Genomic DNA, 22580 nt, shown 5'->3' on the forward strand with positions numbered 1-22580 from the left:
CCATACTCTTTGAGACTGCAGAGAATTCCACATAGTGCCAGAACTAATAGAACAAGTACTGTAGTACATCGCATGATTCATGAATAGGATAACTGTAACAACCCAGAACAAAACTGTGACAGCCAGTCTTCATTCTGGATAAATCCAAGGGCTGGGTTTGGTTGGGTTGTCTTCAGTTATGTTACATTGCATTAGTAGCCACTAAAGTGTATTAACCTTTATAAACGCCAGACTTTGGAAATGGTGGTAAGCTTGAGCTGGCCAGAGTTTATTTAAATGCCTGCTGCTGGTGCACGTTTAAATGCCCGTTGCTACTCTGCATTTAAATGTCCATTCCTATTGGGGTGTTTAAACAATTTTAAGCATGCTGTATCTAACACAGTTTTTATGATAAATGGATGGAATTAACTTTGTTTGTATCAGCAAAGAATACAGTGTCACATATTATAATATAAGATTTGCAAATTTTTATACAAAGAGTTATACTTTATTTTCAATTTTTTTTCTTTTAATTTTGATGCATACTGTAAAAATGGTTTCCCAGTTCACAGAGCTGTTCTGCATTATAAAATCAGTCCTGCTTGTAACACTTGACATACTTTAGCAGTCCCTGGTGTCATAAAACAGATGGAAGCAATAAAATCATTTGGTCTACTGCTGGCAAGTTTCACATCTTTCTTACACTCTTCAGATTTTTTAATCTTTTGACTAAAGGACAAAAGAATGAAAGCATGGCTATTCAAGAAAAAGCTAGAGGGGTCCCTTCTTCAGTGCTAACACCTGCAAGAGATTATTGCCCCTTCTAGGGTCATGAACAGACAGTTGCATTGTGGCTGAGATACAGAGTGTGATCTGTTCTCTGTGCATTTATAGTGAAATCGAATACTGTAGTTTCATTTCAGCCTATATATATATATATATATCAAGCAGATAACAACAAAAAAGGTATGTGCATCGAATTTTAATATATATTTTAACACATTAATCTGCAGAATCTGCAATAAAAGTACTGGCTCATGGATGAGTTTGGTTTATAACTCATACATATACTCTTTTTTGTTTTTGTTCACTTAGGTATCATTTTAATTCCTCTATTAGGGTTTTACTCAAGTCTGTCTGGTAATTACTACATTTAAAAATAAATATTTAGGACTGTGTATGTGTTGCTACTAGAGGTGTGTGTGTGTGTGCGCGCTCCAGCAGCGGAGTTCAAATGCCCAACTGGCCAAATCGGGGTACTTTGGCCACAACCATACTCATCACTGGCCCGATCAGGGCACTTCAGACATTAAAGGTTAATGTAATGCTATGAAATTTAAAAACATTATTATCTTTGTCTGAAACCCTGCATAAAAAATTATACAGCACTGGCTTACCTCGCATACTTCATTCACAGCATCAGTGTCTATCACAGAAGAGTCCTGCTCTACTGGAGACGGAAAGAGATATGCAGGAAGGTCACGCTGGAACCATTCATGTTTTCTTGCATGAAACAAACCACAACATTTTTATAGCTGGAAATACATACAGCTGTGCATAAATAAAACAGTACTCTCTTACAGGAAAATGTTCACAATATTTTATGTAAGGTGCACTAGGAGGATCTTCCCAAACTTCTAGGGAACTTTGGTCAATTCGAGATGAAATAATCAAGCATACCCTCTCCCGAGTTTAAGTGCTATGGAGAAAAAGACAGGAGAGGTTTTAAAGCGAGTTGTTCTGTTGTGTTGAAAGTACGTCTGGCAAACCTGTGATATGAAGTAAAGAGTGACTGCACACCACACTGTGCAAGTTTGTGCTTGCTACTGGCCAGGCACTAGTAAGTTATGGTGACCCTTCATAAGGTGCAGTAATGTCAGTTCAGTGACTTCATACCAGTTACCATTAGCACTAATGTGACTGCCAGCAAATATTGTGACATGGATTTCATCTGTGAATTTTGCAATGGCACTGCACACTCTACTGCTGTAAAATAATAGAGACATTTCTCAACTGAAGACTACAATTATAGAATTATTTAACAATGTTCAATAAACGCTTTGTGAAACTGGTTCACTTCCAAGTGTTACGTGTGTGTCATTCGAAAGTGAGGAAGTACTGCCAAATGTAGACGCACAAGAAAACGTTTCTGATATGGTATAGCATAGTCCACAATTAAGCACTCATAAACTTTCCAGTAGACCTCGTTGTATATATGTATGTCTGTCACTTGCTCACAGAACACCCATAACTGCAAAGGAAAATTTTAATCATGGATGCTTCCTTTACACAGGACACTGTAAATATGTGAAATGCCCATATATGGTCACATGTTCATCCGCATATAATGAGAGAAAGTTACTTCCAGAGGAGATTCTGAGTGAATGTATGGCGTGCATTACTGGATTGAAAGTTAACTGAACAAATCCCCTTTGATCACCACCTAACAAGAAACATTCAGGAAAGGTTTCAGTGTTTCCAAGAATTGAATTAGAAAGTCTGTTAAAAGATGTCCTGTTAATGATGACATGCATGATGTACTTTCAGGATGACTGGGCTCTCCTACACTACACTCAACATATGAGGGAGTATATATGAGTGTTTTCCAAATTGGCACACAAGTCACAGCAGACACCCAGGCATAGCCACCAAGTTTGCCATACCCTAACCTTGCTAGTTACTTTCTTTGGAGTCACATGAAGAACTCAGTGTACAAAAAGACTGATCAAAACCTGCACAGCTGTAATATTTTTGTAGCAGCCCAACACATACTCAATCAAAATGAAACCACTGCTGCAGGTAACCAGTCATTACTCATGCGTACTGAGAACTGCAGACTTTCAAGGAGGAAACTTTGAACAATTCCTGAAATGTTGTTCTGTATACTTAATGGTTCAGTTGTTAATAAACATGTAAAAATCAATTTCATTAAAACTTCTCCTGTCTGTATCTTCTTATAGTTAAACTCCAGAGAGAAGTATGTTCAATTATTCTGACTCAAAATGACCCCAGGAACATTTTCTAGAAGTTTGGCAGGAACCTCCTGGTACATCCTGCATATACAGGATCAACAGAAAAAGACTCTTGCAGTTTACATTGCATATTTTTAACTGAAATGCTGAATGGTGATTAATAATTTTACTGCCAACTTACATCAGAGGTTTCGGAAAAGTGTTGTTGCCCATTGTAACTTCCTGAATCATTGTCTGACAATATGGCATACACGTTAGAACATTAATGAGGTGCCATTACACCTACAAAAATGCACAATACAGTACACTGTTTCAGTCATAGCAACTGTGATCCAGTTCTCCTCATCAATGCTGTGACATCTGAACATTATAGGGCAGTAAATAAAGAAAACACCCATTTCTCCTAGGCATACATTTCCAGTTCAGTGACACATTCTTCAAACACAGTGGGGCTCAGTCACATAGAGAGAATGCGGTTACTGATGCCCACAGTGAGACTATGACAATCATGCTATTTTGAGTTCCTTCCCCAGACATTTTGGCTATGGATAGTCTTGGCCAGCATATTCTATTTCAATGTCTGCAATTACTTTTTATGGGGATATGTGAAAAACAATGTGTACAAGAAGAAGCCCACAAACCTGATGAACTGACAGAAGAAATTTCATCTGCTGTCATCAGAATTAATGCAGCCAATCTAAGGATGCCACTTGTTCTCATACTGAACATGTTTCCTATTGGGATTATTCTCCCAAGTCTTCTTTGCTAATTAAACACTAAAATCATTCTTATACCATAAGCATATCAGAAAGTATATGCATTTAAAACTGAAGCATCTGTTTTGATTGACACTGTATACTTCACATTTACCATATCTGACAAAATATAATGCACTCTTTGCCTACTTCAAGCACCTCCAAAAAAGCACTGAGATAATAACTAACTACCACTTCTGTGCACAAAAATCTGCACTGCAATTTCAGAAATCATTTTTGTTGTTCATGGTAATTCCTTACACTGCCTGTCAAATTTGATGGGGGATAATCACTCACCTCTTCCTTTCATGTATCTCTTTTATATTCTTATCTCCTTCCTTTCTTCCTCCAGTATTACTTTCCATCTCTCATCTGCTCTATCAATATTCCCCTCCTACTTCCTTCTCTCTCCTTCAAGTTAAAATAACTCCCTCTCCTTCATTCTTCCATACCTTTCATCTTTTCTCCTGTATTTCCTTCCCAATTAATTTATGCTGTGGTGTGAGCAAGGGGCATGGTGGGGTGTGTCACCTGGCCTGCAAGCACCACTCAATTGGAGTAAGATCAAAGCCCCACACCCTGAACGTTTTATAACCGTTAAATGACGATGATAGCCAAAGCCATCTGAGAACCATCTAAAATTTTCCAGATTTGGCCACCAGGAAGTCAAAGCAAGTGAGTCTGTCTGAGCTTAGAAGTGGCAGAGTGTGGACATATGTGGAGAGCCAGACATGAAGCAGAGTTTGCTGGGGCATTAATGTGGAACAGTGGTGGACAAAAGAGAACTGACATCAAGATCATAAGTGGTGAGACAATCGGTGAGGGAACAGCTGTTCAAAATAACAATAAACATCACAACTAGCATCAGAAGTGGGATCAAGGATGGGTCCAGCACTGCAAGTGTTATTTTGAAGAACAGAAAAAGGCCAGAAGTACCAATCAGGAACACAAAACAACACATGTTCCAGATAACACAGAAGAGTGGCTAGCCAGGAAGAACCAAAAAGACATGAGAGCCAGCCAACAGAAACTAGTGGTCTCTCAGGGGCAGTGTACAAGCATATCACTAAGGCACTGACGGATCACCGGCTGGCAGCAGTCTATGAGTCTCAACAAAAAGTCAAGACTCAGCTGACTGTGCACAGCTGAAGGGTTCCATGGAGGAGGTAAACACCATTTTGGGACCAAACTGGAAGACTGCCCACCAGGAAGGATGTGTGCCAGTGTGCAGGCCACATGCCTCACCCCCGGGTTCCTCATTCATGAAAAGACAAAATGCTCATCCTATCAACATCCCTCACCATTATTCAGCAATGGGAGGAGATAATCTGGATTTTCCCCCATAATGCAAGTCTTCCCTGTATCATACACACAGGAGATTATAGTTTGAATTTTCTACCATATTCCAGCAGCAGCAAGAGATATTTTGGGCTGTCCCCCATACACCAGCAACAGCAGAAGATAGTTCACGTTTTCTCCCGTATCCTTGCAATCCCATTGCTGTCATGGCCCCAGTGCCTTTCTTATGGATGAAGTAATGGAGAAATAAGTTGGCAGGGACTTGAATCCTATATTTAACAGCAAAACTAACAGTCTTTCCAGGGTATTCTATGACAAATATCTTTTGTCTTTAACAGTCTTTTCTATGATGCACCATTTGGGAGAAATAGGGTGGAACCAACAGGCTTTGGTGAATATATATACAGACAATAATTATTCCTTAGTTATAGTTACTAGCAAAATACCCAAAAGAATTGAATGTGCATAAATATATGGGAAGTTTCATTTTTGTTACAGTATTTGGAGCAGAAAAATATGTATCACCTTCAGGTGGTACTTATTTCTGTGGGTACACAGAGTGCCTATAACCTGGTTTACAAGAAGTGGTACTAGAATCATATCCAAGTATGTAAGGCCTCATGAACATTGGGTTGGAACTGTTACTTGATGCAATAAAACAACAAAGTAACCAGGAAATCACAAAGTGGCTTAGAAAGTATTTACACACTTGCCTCTGCTACAAGAATGTGCTCACTTTAGCCTTGTTACATTTCAAAAGCAGTTACTGTAAATGCACAGCTGAGACTGGCAGCTGTTATGGTAACTGTTATGAAACTGTACAACTATTTGATAACAGTGACTAATCTCAGGGTTTCATATCAGACTTTCTCCATCAGTGGAGAATCTATCAACTGCTCGAGGTACATGATATACCACAGTGTTGGAATTATCAAATATTGTACTATGGTGAAACTATATAACAGATTTAAAAACATAACATCCTGTTAATGCAAATATTGATGCAATAAAGGAAAAGGCATGAATGACTCACATCCCTCATACAGCAATCAAATATTTCTACATTACTATTTGCTAGAAGTACTAAAAAAGCATATTTATGTTGCACTCACTTTATATCTTCAATGGTAGCTCTCTTCATTGGATCAATCTGCAGCATATGGCACAACATACTCACAACTGTTTTATTCAGGTACTCAGGGATGGGGAATACTCCAGCTATAACAGAAAAAAGTAGTTACTCTGTTGTGGAGCACAAAGAAAATACTGAAAATACAGTGAAATCTGTAAAATTGGCCACCCCTGAATGTTGGCCACTTGCCCAAGTTCACCACACTCCTGAGGACCATAAAACACAGTCAGGATAAAACCTGGCAAAGGCAAAAAATATTTGAGACATTATTTTTGATTTTTTGTCTGTGAGCACAAATATCCATGTTACGTCGCATTCATTTGGCTTCAACCGCATTTTGATGCCAAAATTATGCACTGGTCAATATTTCATCAGGGAGCATTTCTGTCCTAGTTTTCATCTGGATATTGTAGTAGAGTTTCTAGGTGTGAATATCCATACCATGTTGTCACATCAGATTCAACTCTAATGGCACCTGCCCTGATAATTACCTGCCAGTCAAAAAATTCTATCAAGGAAAATTTTCTTCCTGATGTTCATCAAGATATCATGTGGTAGGAATAAATACAGATCCTGTACTGCCACATCACATTCAACTGTAATGACAAGTGACAATAAATAACCTCAACAGAATGGCTGAAACAACTCTCACAATACTGTGGAGATTCACACATAAGAAACTGGACAATGGACAACTATGTGTGGTGTAAGACGTAACTTTCGATTTGAAAATTCAGTAACACAGCAAAGGCAAGAAGCACGTGGGACTTCATTTCCTGAGCTCTTCTTCTTGTAGTTACTATAGGATTCTGACGATGGTGTATAACACACTGATATATTGGGTTTCTGGACTTTATCCATCGTCCTAATTTTTAAGATAACAAATAAAAACACGACGTTTCGGAAACTGGATCTGTTTCCGTCCTCAGGTGAAGGAAAAGGGGAACATCTATTCTGTTGGGTCCGTTAGAAAGAGCTAGCCTCAATCACTGGACAAACCAATGTCACAAAACATGAAGATTATAAACACCTGAGACCAGGCTAAGTCCATGAGAGCTAATAAGAAAAATGTTTTCATAACAAATTGTAGCAAACACATATCCTGGTTCCATGCTTGTATGTGTTTGCTACAATTTGTTATGAAAAATTTTTCTTATTAGCTCTCATGGACTTAGCCTGGTCTCAGGTGTTTATAATCTTCATGTTTTGTGACATTGGTTTGTCCAGTGATTGAGGCTAGCTCTTTCTAACGGACCCACCAATAGGTGTTCCCCCTTTTCCTACACCTGAGGACGGAAACAGATCCAGTTTCCGAAACGTCGTGTTTTTATTTGTTATCTTAAAAACTAGGACGATGGATAAAGTCCAGAAACCCAATATATCAGTGTCTTCCTCTTGTCTATCCAAAATCTGTATTATGCAGGGTGGGATGAGAAGTGACTCAGGTGGGTCATGCAGGATGGGGTTTAGAAGAAGTTTGGCTTGACTTCGCTTAAGGATGCCTGTCAGCTGCAGAGGTTATTTATTAGTGAAACAGATGAGATGAATAATATGATGCACTGGAGATAAACAGGTGAGAAGTGACCATCATTCTGAAGTACTCAGCAATATAATAGCTAATGCCGCAGTTGAAACTGAATTCTGTACCATCTTTATGTAAGACAGACATGTTAATTACAGAACTAATCACCTCTGTACTTGGCTCGACCAGTGGGACACAAAATCATACATAATATGGTCCTAACATGACTGGTTAGGGTAAGCAAGACAAAAATTCACTCCATTGCAACTTACATTTTATTTTTCGAAAGAGTGTTGGCACATGTTCATCATCAAATGGTAAAGTACCACATAGTAAGGCATAAAGGATCACTCCACATGACCATATATCAACTTCAGGGCCTGCATACAGCTTGCCTGAAATCACTTCTGGGGCAGCATAATTTGGAGATCCACAGCTTGTACGAAGGAACTCACCATCCATCATCATGTTGGACAAACCTAGAAAAAATTCAACACAACTTCTACTCTGGTTCAAAACCCTAACTAGAAGCAAAGAGTGCAAAATACAGTATATAAACTTTCTCACAAGTAAAGAGATCTATCTTCTGGGATATACTGCCGTGAAGCACAGAAGTCACATGTGTAGGTCCAAGGCATGCAGCAGAAGATAAAGGAGAAGAAACAGCGCAGGGAAGCCAGGAGAGGTGAGTGAAGGCTTAGGGTTGATGAGTGCCAAGACTGGACATAGCTGGCACCTTGATAAGGGCACTGTGGATGGACCTACATGGCCACACAGAGAACCCAGCTCTAGAACCCTGTGAAAAAGACTTCCTATGATCTTTCTAGCAAGAGATGAGAGGTTTTCATGTCTTACTAAAAAGCCATTCACCCTCTCCCATATCTGTGGAATGTATCCTGAGAATGAACTCCTAGATGGCATATAAAATATTAATCCAGCTACAGGAGGATTTCTTACTTTTTATTTTCATTCAAAAATAGGACAGTGATTATTCAACAAATGCCACTGATTCACAGTCTTATGTGCAACGCATCCTTCTAAAATGCATTTAAAAGTGTCATCTTATATCCACAAATATAGCAAAAACATAAAAAAATTAAAACAATGTCAATGCTTCATGGAAAAACAGACATATGGCAACTATGTAACCATACAACATCAATACATTTCCAAAACAGTAATCAATGAATTTTTGTTATCACACTCCTACATGCACACACAGTTTATTATATGTCTCAAGCCATCAGAATACAGTTGGTGGCTCTGCATCTAAGGTACACTTCATAATGTTCATATGTTTTTTTCATATTTACATCTTTGCTTCCATTTAACAAGAAGAATGATATTAGAGGAAGAACAGATGCTTGAATACTAAACATCTGTTTCTTAAATGGTCTGGAATTAGAAGTTATTACAGAAAATGTGCCTACTTAAAGAGAAGTTTAAAATACCAAAATGCAATCATGAAAGATCTCCATACAATACCAATACCAAAATGTGCTGTTAGCAGACTAATAATTGCTGGCCATTGAGTGAATACAGCTTTTTTCACACCAGAATGCTGTAATTGAAGGACAGAGGCAACTTCCTCCAGAAAAAAATTGCAGACCTAAATTAACTCATATATAGAAGTGACCTAAAAGTTAAGTCTGTGAAAGAGAAATGTAAAAAAAAAAAAATAAAGAAAACAGTAAAGGTATCCCTGTTACAAGCCAGGGAGGCCCATAGGGTTGTGAGATGTTGAAGTTCCCATATTTTCTAGACAACTAACTCATAGAGGGCGGTAAGGTTGTCAGCCTTACACACTGGCTGCCCTTTACCCCCAAGAATATTCCTGGGACTCATTTCTGTTAGAGGCTGAGTCGACCCCAGGGCCATAGTGCGGCTGAAAGGATTAGGTAAATTGAAAAAATCCACTTCATTGGATTCGATCCTGTGACCTTCCGGCTTGTAGCATAGTGCCTCAACCAACTATGCTACCACATGCCCCGAAGGAGAAATGTACCTAAGAATATGTTATTATCTTTCCTCAAAACCTAGCACTGGAAGAGGGGGTAATCATATAGTGCTGTTTTTCGCACTCCATGTACGATTAATATATTCTCCGCTTCAGTGCTAACTGGGCTTATGTTCAGATCATAGGATGTAGACTTGACTCTTTCATCTCATAATTCTACTATACCAATATACTCTCCAGCCCAGATTATTTTTGTGTTCAAAGTTCTACTATTTTTAGTCTACTTTCCTTATTTTGAAAAAATAAATGTAGGCTTACGAGACATGCTGTCTGTGTGTCTGTGTATCCCCCTATCAACTTTTGAATACCTGAACTAATCTTTATGAGACCTGGTATGTATATCAAGGAACCTGAGCCCATCTCAACAACATACTTAATAAATTCTTTCCATTAGTCTGTGTGTCTGTATGTGTACCTTCCCATACAGTTGCTAGGCAATGGCTCGGTAGACATGTTCCTGCAGTAACGAATACACACAACAGAAGACCTGCTGGAGGCATTGTTTTCTATAAGATCTGTGCCATATCAAAGGAGAGTCTGTGGGTATGTCTGTGTATCCCCTATCACTGCTAGGCAAAGGCCCATTAAACAGATTCCCGCGGAATGGAAGAACTGTTGCAAATGTTGTATTCTGTGCCATCCATGCAGTATCAAAGGAACATATGCATTCAGTTCTTATCAGAACTTCCTGTTCTTGTTATTCTACTGATCTGGCAGGGAAAAATGCTTTCTACCTTTTCAACTTGCATCCTTCGAACAAGTACAAAAATTCAGTTGTTCATACAACATATAACACTAGCGTATTCAGCACCAATGTGTGGACAAAACAAAACCAACACGAAATGGGCATATTAAGGGTTGACCAAGTGGACATGCTACATAGACATGAGCATACTTTGGGTTAGTTCTGAATGGGTTAAATAACAGAAAAGGCAAGAATAAATTCTGCTGATCCATTCAGACAAAAGAAGAGTAAACAGTCAGGCAAAGAAATGATTCTGAAGATTACTTTTTATAAACTCTAAGATACCTGAGATGTACATTTCTAATGAGATATCTTTTTGTCATAATTATTTCTGTGCACAAAGTTTATGAGAAAGAAAAATGCAACCTGCTGCAATGATATAATCACAGTATCATACTTCTTGGTATTGTAAGTGCACACACTGATCTGAGGTTTGAGAACAAATGCACCCCTTGTGGACAAGACTTTCTTGAAGTATTTGATTTAGGCATTCATTTTCTCCCCCTTCCTCTTAATCTCCTTTCTGTAGATCAGGGAGTGAATGTACATGTAGTCATTTCCTACATAGCTAAAAATTGTGGCCTCTAAATTCCAGGACTACTATAAAAATGAAATGGAGCGTCAATTATTCTGACTAAATACGAAGATATTCTGCTGAACTGTAATGTGTAATTACACATCTTCACTAAGAGTCTGTATTTAGAGGCAAAGAGCAATTCTTAAATTTTTCTCAAAATACAGTTTCTACTTCAATCTCCTTCTTCTAAGCTGATTTAGTCTTTTATGGGACTAAGAATAAGGAGAAACCAAACCACTTTCCCTTTCTTCTCTTTCTCTTCTCTCAATTTCCTATTCTTGTTTCCACCTCAGTCTGCTCCGTCCATGCAGCATTTCCAGTGTTCCACAAATCCTCCCTCCAGAAAGAGATCAGTCCTTCAAAGGTCAATTTTTCTGTTCACTTTATACTGGCTATCATTTGATAAATCACATGATGCAGCTCCCACTGACCCAAATATCAGCACAAGCCACTGTGTAGTCTCTTTGTCTTGAAGATGGTGACAGTAAGGAGCCCTTAAATGTCAATAATATGCCTACATGTGCATGCATTAGGACACACACTGCAATTTGCTTATGTTTATAGCTGATTAAAAACACAAATAACAGTAAGGTAAGGAGAGAAAAATTGTGCAAAACAAAAGTAAAATAAAATATTTCATCCCAAAATTTTCACTACAAAATAAAATTAATAAACAAAGAGCTATATCTGCTCTCCCCTATCCCCCCTCACAAAAAACATGTTTGCCAGTACTCTCATGTTCAGTTTTAGCCTCAGAATCAAAATATACAATGTGCAAGCAGGTGTACAATTTTTCAAAAGTTGCTGGCAAGCACAATTCCTTGCTGGTATGCGTACTAGCCGAAAATAAGCACCAGCTTTATACCACACAAATCAAAATTTAGGACAATATGATAAGTGCATCCAATGGTTAAAAAAGCTAAAATATTATAAATTTAAAATTCATACCAAAATCTGCTATCTTCACATGCAGATTGTGGTCAAGAAGCAAATTTTCTGGCTTCAAGTCACGATGTACTATCATGTGCCGGTGACAATAATCTACACCAGAAATAATCTGCTGGAAAAATCTACGCGCTTCATACTCCTTCAACTGAAATTGAAATAAAACTCACTTATACACTGTCTTCCTCTTCCAAGCAAATGAGAACAATATTCTTTCACCACCAACATCATTAGTACCCAACTTTGTTATGCGTGGTCTGACTGCCAACATATGATGAGATTGATCTGAATTTCAACTTCTGAAGCATGCCTCTTATTAGTATGTGCCTACAAACTGCAGTAAAAAAAAATGAAAGCTGTCATTTAAAACCACACCCTAATGAAAGCATATAAAAATAATTTTAACTTCACAGCTGGTCAAGTACATTCTCACAAAACACTTTCTCTTCAATACCACTTACAACTTCAGCCACATGCCTAGGTTGAAGCAGAGTCACAAGTCTCGCCTTTATATGTATTTCATTATATAATCCAATTCTGTTACAATGAGTTTCTCTGTATTGCACGAAGGTATTTATTAATATCAAAGATCATTATAACATTAATTCATGAAAATGTGTATAAAACCTTACATATAAAACACTGCCTTAAATATGTAATACATACTTTTATGAATATAAAGTGAGTGATTTTACATTTGAAACCTAACTTATACCTAGCTTGAATTTTTGTGTATATTAGTCCTCAAGCCCGCAGTGAGTAATAGTGCTTAGATAAAATCTAACCTACTTAAGACAATTATGTGTGCAGTCAATTATCACAACTAGATATAATAAAAAGCACTGCAAACAAATTTTTCATACCAAAGATACAAATATGCCAACAACCTTAGAACAACTTAACATCATCAAGCTTCTACATTGAACTCCTGGAATAGGAATGGCTAATCTGGGAGATGAATGCTTGTGTGGTGCAAGTTTAAAACAGGAATTAAAATGTGCTATTCTTGAATTGGAATCGGCTACCAAAATCATTAGAATACTAAGGGAGGAGATATTCAGTGATATTTTAGAGGTTATGAGCAGCTTAAAAAGTGGACTCAGCAAAAAGAACGAAAATAAAAGTGACTCCTCCCAAAATAACTGGAAAAATCAGATACAGAATCTAGGAAGCTGGCAAAGTGAGACTACTGTAGAACGGAAAGTTACGTTTAAGGACATTAAGGATCCCCATTCGAGGGGATCTGTAAGAATTATAAGTGACTATTTAGGGGCTGTTTATTGAACGAAAGCTGATCTGCAGTTTTCTGCATTTAGACCCGTTAAATCAACATACGCCGAAGATGAAACAATTCATAAAATCCCTACTATCATTAATGGTGCGACTAATACTTGCTCTAATGATGGAAGTGAGTTTTCAGAGAGTGATGAACTGCATATCAGTGATTGTGCCTTACACAGGAAAGCCGGTAACAAATTATTGCCTTTGAAAAGGAAGCGTAAGTTATTACCAATTGGAGACAGTCATGCAAGAGGATGTGCAATGAGAGTCAAGAACATGATAAGTGACAAGTTTGAAGTTTGTGGACTGGTAACACCGGGCTCGGACGCTGATAATTTAACAAAATCTATTAATAATGAGGTTATGAATCTATCAAAGAGTGACATATTGGTTTTTGGGGTGGCTCCAATGATGTGTATAAGAATAATTCTGAGATTGGTTTGACTCATATTCTAAATTTTGTTAAAGCATGTAGTCACACTAATATCATTCTCTTAAATGCCCCCCCATAGGCATGATTTGACTAAATCCTAATGTGTCAATAAGGAAGTAACCAGGTTCAATAGAAAACTAGCAAAATGTATAAAATTATATGAGCATTGTACCCTATTTGATGTTGATCTCAATAAGGATCTTTTTACTAAACATGGATTTCATTTAAATGGGTTAGGAAAAGATGCAATTGTGAAGCAGCTTGTGTGTCATATTTGTGATAGACTGTTTAAGGTGGCCTCAACCCCAATTTGTCTGGGCTGGAAAAATGATCTTTCCAATCAAGACTTTGAGGGAAATTCTTCTCCTGATGAAGTGGAAAGTTGTGTGGAAGTCAAACAACTTTAAACTTGGACCACTCTTCTTTTGATGAAATGGAAAATTGTGTGGAAGTCTCTAGTCAAACAATTTTAAACTTGGACCATTCTTCTACTGATGAAATGGAAAGCTGTGTGGAAGTCTCAAGTCAAGCAATTTTAAATTTGGACCATTCTTCTCATAGTTCTGTTTTAAATTCAATTAATTCTGTAGCTAATAGATCGTCTAATACAATAAGATGAACACCGGTAACAAGAAATAGGGAGTTTTTATGGTGACTCAGTCTCCTGGGTCAGTTAGTGATCTTACAAGTAATGAGTTTAATTTGTTTCATTCTGGTCCGTCACAATAACAATTACAAATTATAAATCACTCCGTCCAATTTTATACATTTTTTTAAAACTTACATTCCCAGGAAACTGCTGTGTTTGTGAAATGTTCTATTCTGTGTAATGTGTGTTGTAACATATAAGTGTACGTACTTTGCGTGTAAACAAATTATGTGATAGTGGTTTCCTATTTGTAGTGATGTTTGCCCTCTGAAGATGGTCCACAGAGACCGAAACATGTAAGGGTGTTAAGTTTTTATGTAGTAAAAAACTTACAGGTCACCTTGGACGGAGTAATTTATAATTTGTTACGAGTAATGGTTTAGGTAATTTTAACAATACTCATAGACGCAGTGCTAATTTTGATCATAATCATTCAAAATTAAATTCTCTGAGCTATGACAGTAAGAGATATAAATTTCATTCTTCTGGTGATAATTCTCTTAATTTATATCACCAAAATATCGGGGCTTACAAGGTAAAAGCAATGAATTAATTAGCTCCCTACATCCTGAGCTGCCGCATGTGTGATGTCTAACTGAACACCACTTAAATTATAATGATCTGGGCTGTACTTATATAGAACATTATAAATTCAGTGTTGCTTTTTGTAGGATAAATTTTAAATCAGGTGGATCATGCATATTTGTACAGGAATAAACTAAAATTTTTACAATTATAAAAGACAAGTCTGTCCAATGTGACTATTTCAGTTTTCTCACTTGATGATTCACTACTAGCCTTACATGTTTCGATCCATTTGGATCATTAGAAACCACTATCACAACAGTTGTCATATCAAATACACATATAATGTCCAAGTACACAATGTTCCATCTATCACTCACAGCAGCCTTTCTGGTTACAAAAAAAATTAAAATTGTTTTAAAGTTTTAAAACTTTGTTAAAAATTAAAATACATAAACCATAGGGTTCGTGTAAATAACCCGTCAATTTAAGTGCCTTTTGTAAAGATAAAGACCTTGAAGTTTGTGCAGTGAAACTTCCTTTTCTGCATGGTAATATTTGTGTTCTATCTATTTACAGAGCACCATCCAGTAACTCTGCTTATTTTCTGATGGCATTAGACACCATTTTAAATTTCTTGCATGATACTAAGTTAGAATTGATAATATGTAGTGATATCAATATTAATTACTTAATTGATAGTAATAACAAGAAACAACTGGATGTTCTATTATCTTCTTTTAACCTTTCTAGTATAGTTCATGGTGCAATCCAAAAGTTTCCGAAATATATTAATAAAAACTATTACATCTTACCTAGATCTTAGTCTGTACCATCACCTTCAAAGTAGTCCCCTTGGGAGCGCATACACCGATCCCAGCGTTTCTGCCACTTTTCAAATGCATCCTGGAAGTCTTTCTTTGTTAGGGTGTTTAGTACCATCTGCGTTTCCGCTTGAATTTCCTCAACTGTATCAAGTCTTCGCCCCTTCAACTTTATTTTCATCTTGGGGAAGAGAAAGAAGTCGCATGGAGCTAAGTCTGGCGAGTACAGTGGGTGGGGAACAACTGCCATCTTGTTTTTAGACAAAAATTCCTGCATAATGTAAGCCATATGGGTCATGCGTTGTCATGGTGGAGTACCCAGTCGTTCGTGCACCACTTCTCTGGACGTTTTCTCCTCATGTTCTCCCTCAAACGCCTTAGAACATCGTGACAGAACTCTACTGACTGTCTGACCAGGAGGGACGAACTCCTTATGAACAATCCTGTCAATATCAAAAAACAGAACATGGACTTAATGTTGCTCTTGACTTGTCGAACTTTTTTTTGGCCGAGGTGAAGAAGGGCTCCTCCATTGCGATGACTGCTGCTTGCTTAGATGGTCGTAGCCATAAACCCAACTTTCGTCACCAGTGACAACCTTTAAAAGAAAGTTTGGATCCTCTTGAAGCTGTTGCTGAAGTTCCCTGCAGACTTCCAAGCGATGCTGCTTCTGTTCATTTTGCAGCAGTTGTGGCACAAACTTCGCCGCAATCCTCCTCATGTTCAGTTCCTCTGACAAAATTCATTGACATGTACCATAACTTAGTTCCAAGGTGTTACAGAGGTCCTGGATGGTCAGTCTACGATCTTGCAAATCATATCCATAACTTTCACGATATTTTCTGGTGTTTTGCCCGTTGACAGCCGTCCCGAACGATCGTCATCATCAGTCAATGTTCAGCCATTTTAAAAGGCTTATACCAGTTGCAAGTTTGTGTCTGGCCTAAACTGTTCTCAGCAAAAGCTTGCTTCAACATTTTGTGTGTTTCTGCAGCGGTTTTCCCAAGTTTGAAACAAAACTTTATACAGACGCACTGCTCTCTCAGGTCAGCCATCACAAAACCACAAACTCACAGAAACACAACAATGGAAATACATTTACCAACAACAAACCCAACCACTCAACTCGACACCGCTTGCCACACTGATTCAAGAAGGATGTGTGAGGAGACACCTAGTGGTATTTCGATGTACTCATAACCATTCGCATGCAAAATTCAAATTTCGGAAACTTTTGGATTGCCCCATGTAGATTTTCCTACTAGGATCCAAACCAACTCAGGCTCTACTATTGATAATATTTTTATTGATCTTCACAGACATGGAAATTATACTATATGTCCTCATGTTAATGGACTGTCTGACCATGATGCTCAGATCTTATATATGAATAACATTGTTTTACAGAACCGAAATAGCTGTAGGCATTTTGTGAGGAAATTCAGTAAAGCTTCTAGAAACGAGAACTTGACTCAATTAAGTTATGAAACTTGGGATAGTGTATTTGTTGATCAGAATATTGATTCAATTTTCAACTCATTTCTTAATACTTATTTAAAAATAATTAATTTTAGCTTCCCTAAAAAATGAATTATGAATAATATGAAATATAACCTTTGGACAAAGGGCATAAAGACCTCATGTAAACGTAAAAGAGAGCTCTATTTGTCCATGAAGACCAGTAATGATCCAAACCTTAAATACTATTTTAATACTTACTCTAAAATTCTGTCTAATGTCATTAGGGCAGCCAAAAATCATTATTATAATGGATTAATTTTGAATTCTAACAATAAAATGAAAACCACATGGAATATTATTAAAACAGTTACTGGTAAGAGAATCAATAATAGTGAAGTACAGTTCTTAAATGTTGAAGGGAAGCTAAATGATAGTCACCAATTAATTGCTGATTCTTTAAATAACTATTTTCTGACTATAGTAGATAAAATTAACAGCAAAAATGCTATGAGTGATCATTTTATAGAGTTTGATATTGATAAACATTGGAGCTATTTATCTCATGCATTTCTGACTCCCTTCCCTGAAATTAAACTTAAACCTAGATAGACTAAAGAAATTGAAAACATAATTAAGTCATTAAAACACAAAAATTCTAATGGGTATGATGAAATTTTGGTCAATATTCTAAAAAATAGCACACCTGTATTATTTCTCCTTTAACTTATATCTGTAACAGAGTACTTTCAACGAGTGTTTTCCCCACTCGTTTGAAATACTCTGAAATAATACCATTATTTAAAAATGGCGATAAAATGAATACGATGAATTATAGACCTATATCGTTACTTACATCCTTTTCAAAAGTTATTGAAAAGGTTATATTTGTAATCATCAACAATTTCAAAAACAGTCCTAGCTATAGTTTACAAAATGCTTTACATCATATATAACCTCATTTTTGTTGTGTCTTCTTTCAATGAAATGCATACAATTCATGTATAATGGTAATGATATGTCTGGCTGTCCATCTATCCACATACTTCTTAGAAAAAAAAATATGTTTTTTTCTCATGTATCACCCAAGTGCAAGAAGACCAACTATGACATTTCAAAATGTAAGGCAAGACTAGAAAACCAAAGTATAACTACAAGAGTTGAGGTTTTAAAAATGATCTACATGATTAGAAACTTCTTATTAATGAGCCAATGACTTAGGAGAAGCAAAATAAATACCAAATATACATATACACAAAGAAACGCTGATACAAACACTGATGCATGGTGACAGCAAATAAACCACCACTCTTTTATGTTCATATACAATATATGCAGTTTTCACGGCTCCTTTGTGTCACTGACCTACTGTAATGATAAAGATACAGGCTATATAATATTAAAATACATAATTATATATCCCCTGCCCTGCTTATTGCACCAAAATGTAGTACATAAACATCATCTATACTGAGAACAGAACACAGCATGCATAAGTTGTATACCAAAGCCTTGAGAAGTCACATACTCAACCATAGGATTTCCTTCCAACATTCACTTTACAACCTGGTAATTTAGTAATGCAATTACTACTACCTTCTTTTATGAATGCTTACCTTCCCATGTTTAACAATGTAGTCGAACAGCTCTCCTCCAGACACATACTCCATAATCATAAATATATCAGTTGGGGTACTGATCACCTGATAACTGCAGAGCAACACACATAACATCAGCACAATACAGAACGGTGTACTTTGCCAGCTGTAGGTAGAACTAAATTACCTGCACTGTCATGGCAGGGACAGACGATCAGGATAAAGGACAAGACAAACTCTTGCACCAGACATGTAAATCAAAACAAAAAAAACAAACTCTGTGATATTAGTCTGCAAACGGACTATACCGACCGAGCAACCACCGCTTATTGGCGAAGTTTAGTGCCAACTTTTATGGATAGAGGGTGTCGCGTGGTCAGCGCAACGAAACCTCACGGCCATTAATTTCGGTTTCCTAGACTGACATTAAAAACTGATGTAGGACTTGAGGTTCTCACAGCAGTGCTTATGAAAAGTAATATCTTCTAGGATATAATGCCATGTAGTCTGCTGAAAGCAAACTAAAGTTTCTGAGGAACATATTGCCTCCATCTTTGTGGCTGAATAAGCCAAACTTTCAACACACAGGGTTCTAAGAACTGGTCTTCACCTGACCACCACACTTTGAGTTATTTCAGCACATCTAGATTCAGATAACTTATGTAACTATGTAAAATATGAAGAATGGGAATATAGGTTATATAAAGAATTAATTAACATTTTTCAAATAATTCACACATCAAACTCACAGTTTTATTATGTGTGGATGCCGGAAGAGTTTCAGATTTTGGATCTCCCGACGTATTTTTCCAACGACATCAAGGCTCTTGATTTTCTGCCTATTTAGAATCTTCACAGCCACTTTATGCTTTGTAAGCTGATGTTCACCAACTGTGAAGATAAACATAATAGGTAATAGGTAACCTGTTGACAAGGACCTTGCCTGAAAGGCATACACACGATATGAGTTAACTCCAGGCATTCTAGACCTTGGCACCAAAACAGGTGAGTGATCACCTTCACATTCTAATTACTTTACCCTTGTAATTAAAACTCAGTTCATTAAATTAGTTGTTTATAAACAAACTAGTTCACACTTCCAAATTTTAACACAGCAACAACTGATTTATTTTGTTCTTAATTAAATTTGCTACAATGTGGTATCCATGTTAGGTGAGTCCCCTGTCACCATGGAATGGAGCGTCCTTAGGTTGCAGATGGAGATGACCTCCAGGTATGGAGAGAAGCTGCGAATATATTGAATAAGCAGTAGCATACAGTCGACAAGGGGTGGTCCTCCAGCTTGGGGGTTGGGCATGCGGCTAACAACTCCTCACCATAAAAAATTACTTTGTTATGAAAATGAAAACAAAGCCTCGGACATGGACAGATCCTCTGGAAGACCAAGGCATAGGTGGGTGTACAATATTAAAATGGATCATAGAGATTTTCATTTCGTGCATCCTGTTGTGTTGTGACAGACTAATAAAGAAACTGGACCTTAGAGATAGGATGGGATGGTATGGATTGGATTGATCTGGCTCAGGATAGGGACCAGTGGAGGGCTCTTGTGATCACGGTAATGAACTTTCGGGTTCATGAAATGCTGGGAAATTCTTGAGTAGCTGCAGATTTCGCTTCTCCTCAAGAAGGGCTCAGCTCCATAAGTAAGTATAATGTGGTATATCATCAAAACCAACTGAAGTGGGGAGCATGAGCCAAGCTGCAATGTTTAGTGATTCTGCATGCATTCACTTTACAACACTTTATCAAAAGATTATGTTACGTAGTCTGAGATGAGACACAGTAACATTCGGAATTCACAGAAGGAATACTGGAAGCAGTTATGACCTATTTTAACATTCCACACAGACATTCACTTAGGAACTGAAAAATTACATATATCTTGACTATGTCTGTCTTATTACTGTGCCTGCCTGCTCTAATATAAGAAATGAAACAACTTGATTAATTTTAAAATTTGAGTTCAGTGACAGCCTAGAGGGTTAGAGTGGCTTGGGTGAGGTGTACTTCCTCTCTTAAAAAGGCTTAAGCTATTCAGCCAAAATGATCCGAGGTCAGAGATCTCAATTTTAGTTCTAAACACCATCAGCTAAGAAACTGGCTCAACTGGTAACATTTCTAACTTCTATTTGGGAGGTGCCTAGTCAAAATTTTGGCAGCACACCAACTATCCAGAGGTACTTTGTGACTTTCCTCACTCATTCATGGCAAATTCTGGGATATTTTGAAATAGGCCATAAATATTTCTCCCCCAGTTCTTTCAAGTGTACTGAATACAATCATACTGTCATATTATTAAAAGTGGAATAACTACTGTAGTTGATACAGCATCATCAAATTGCCTTCTGGCTATCCATGCCCAGCACTGTACACCCTGTCAGCAACCAACAAAATGATTAACTGTATAAAGAAATCTTCTTGCATATAAATGATATATGAAATTGTTTAACAGTTCATTCTCATTCTGTCTCTTTCCAAAATTCTTCACATTATAAACACACAAAACAATTTTACCAATCGTTTTGTTTTGCTGTTTTTTTATCACTTATATCCTATACAATATAAGTGGTAAAAACTTTTGCTTGTTTTTGTTTAAATAAAGCATTCACAACTGAAGAAATGCAAAATTCTTGTTTTTCATAAGGCTGAACCAGAACTTCGGCTCAATGAATTTATTTTGTGATAGTGTCGGCTTTCAGGCAAGTGAACTCCAACAGAGAACTACTTTCCTGCATGAATTCATATAAACTCAAGTCATCTGATGTTAATTACACGTATTATGAGAACCACTCATGGTAGCTCATACAGCCATTCGAACAGCTCACAAACATGCAGAACAACATCCCAACCCCCCGTCAGGAAACCAAGAAGGCTTAACAACCTCTGATGGCTCATGCTATAGTAATAATATAACAGAAGAAAATTCTTTGCGCCCTCACGACAATGTTTGGCGCCACCAGCATATCATTTAATCTGCTCATTTCCTCATGGCTCATTATGGAATCAATCTTACTCCTATGTGATATCCTTATGCTAGGCCTATATATGATACACAATTACAAACGTTCGGAGAGGGTCTATTTTCACTTACTCTTTACTTTTCCAAATGTACCTACACCTAACGTCTGCCCCAAAGTGTAGTGTCCTATCTTCACAATGGGCTGCTGTGAAGTCTGCTGCACCTTCTCTGCCATTGCTAATAAAAGTTCACAACGTCTTCCGTAATTAAGGTAATTAATATGACACTAAACCAAAATGACTGTTGACAACAGATAACTGACGTAACCTAAAAACTGTTCCAGTGCAACACACAGATAAATATACATTATGAATACACTACGCATCCTTGACTGATACGTATCCCTGATGTCAAGCCATGGATTGTACCGTACTGCGGGTTGCGGGCATCGGAGACGCTAAACCACCGCGACTTCATTTCACAGCATTTCTGCTCACTCATATCGGCGCTGATGTCAAAGATTACCTCTTATTTTGCCTACGTCAAAGTGGTCGAAGTCGTCCAAGTCACTTTACGGCTGATGGGCAGTCAGTAAAACGCACGCATCAATCCCGTTTGCAGTCCATTCATTAGTCATCATGGCTGGGTGTAGTCCCTTTCTGTCGAGCCACTGTCAAGTTATAATACAACTCATAAGATGATTTTACTATAAACCGTTATGTTGCTCCTGGGCTTAATGAATTAAGCACCAAGCCATGAAGACGTAGTGGGGGGTGGAAGTATGGCTCCACCATTCTTGACCTTGGCACAAGGTGGAGGTCAGTGATCAGCTTCGAGCCCTGACCGCTTTACCATTGGGCAGACAACCCCTGGTACCCACTGTACA

General features: G+C 37.5%; 1 protein-coding gene across 5 annotated transcripts in view; it reads right to left on the minus strand.

The window, feature by feature from the left end:
• LOC111865905 (5'-AMP-activated protein kinase catalytic subunit alpha-2) overlaps positions 1-22300 on the minus strand; it is a 38874-nt gene extending 16574 nt beyond the window's left edge. The window contains exons 1-7 of one of the 5 annotated variants that reach the window (XM_033752029.1): positions 22220-22300; positions 19461-19602; positions 18730-18823; positions 11947-12091; positions 7932-8138; positions 6118-6223; positions 1377-1482 (exon numbers count right to left, since the gene is read on the minus strand). In XM_033752029.1, coding sequence (XP_033607920.1) covers positions 1377-1482; positions 6118-6223; positions 7932-8138; positions 11947-12091; positions 18730-18789 — 624 coding nt within the window. In that variant the 5' untranslated portion in view covers positions 18790-18823; positions 19461-19602; positions 22220-22300. Of the gene's footprint in view, positions 1-1376; positions 1483-6117; positions 6224-7931; positions 8139-11946; positions 12092-18729; positions 18824-19460; positions 19603-21826; positions 22190-22219 lie in introns of those variants that run through there. The other 4 variants (XM_033752028.1, XM_033752027.1, XM_023854345.2 and 1 more) reach the window with 4 other exon arrangements.
• Between the last annotated feature and the right edge of the window lie 280 nt (positions 22301-22580).

The sequence above is a fragment of the Cryptotermes secundus genome, unplaced genomic scaffold (assembly GCF_002891405.2).
Source record: "Cryptotermes secundus unplaced genomic scaffold, Csec_1.0 scaffold1754, whole genome shotgun sequence".
In the NCBI taxonomy this organism is placed as follows: domain Eukaryota; kingdom Metazoa; phylum Arthropoda; class Insecta; order Blattodea; family Kalotermitidae; genus Cryptotermes; species Cryptotermes secundus.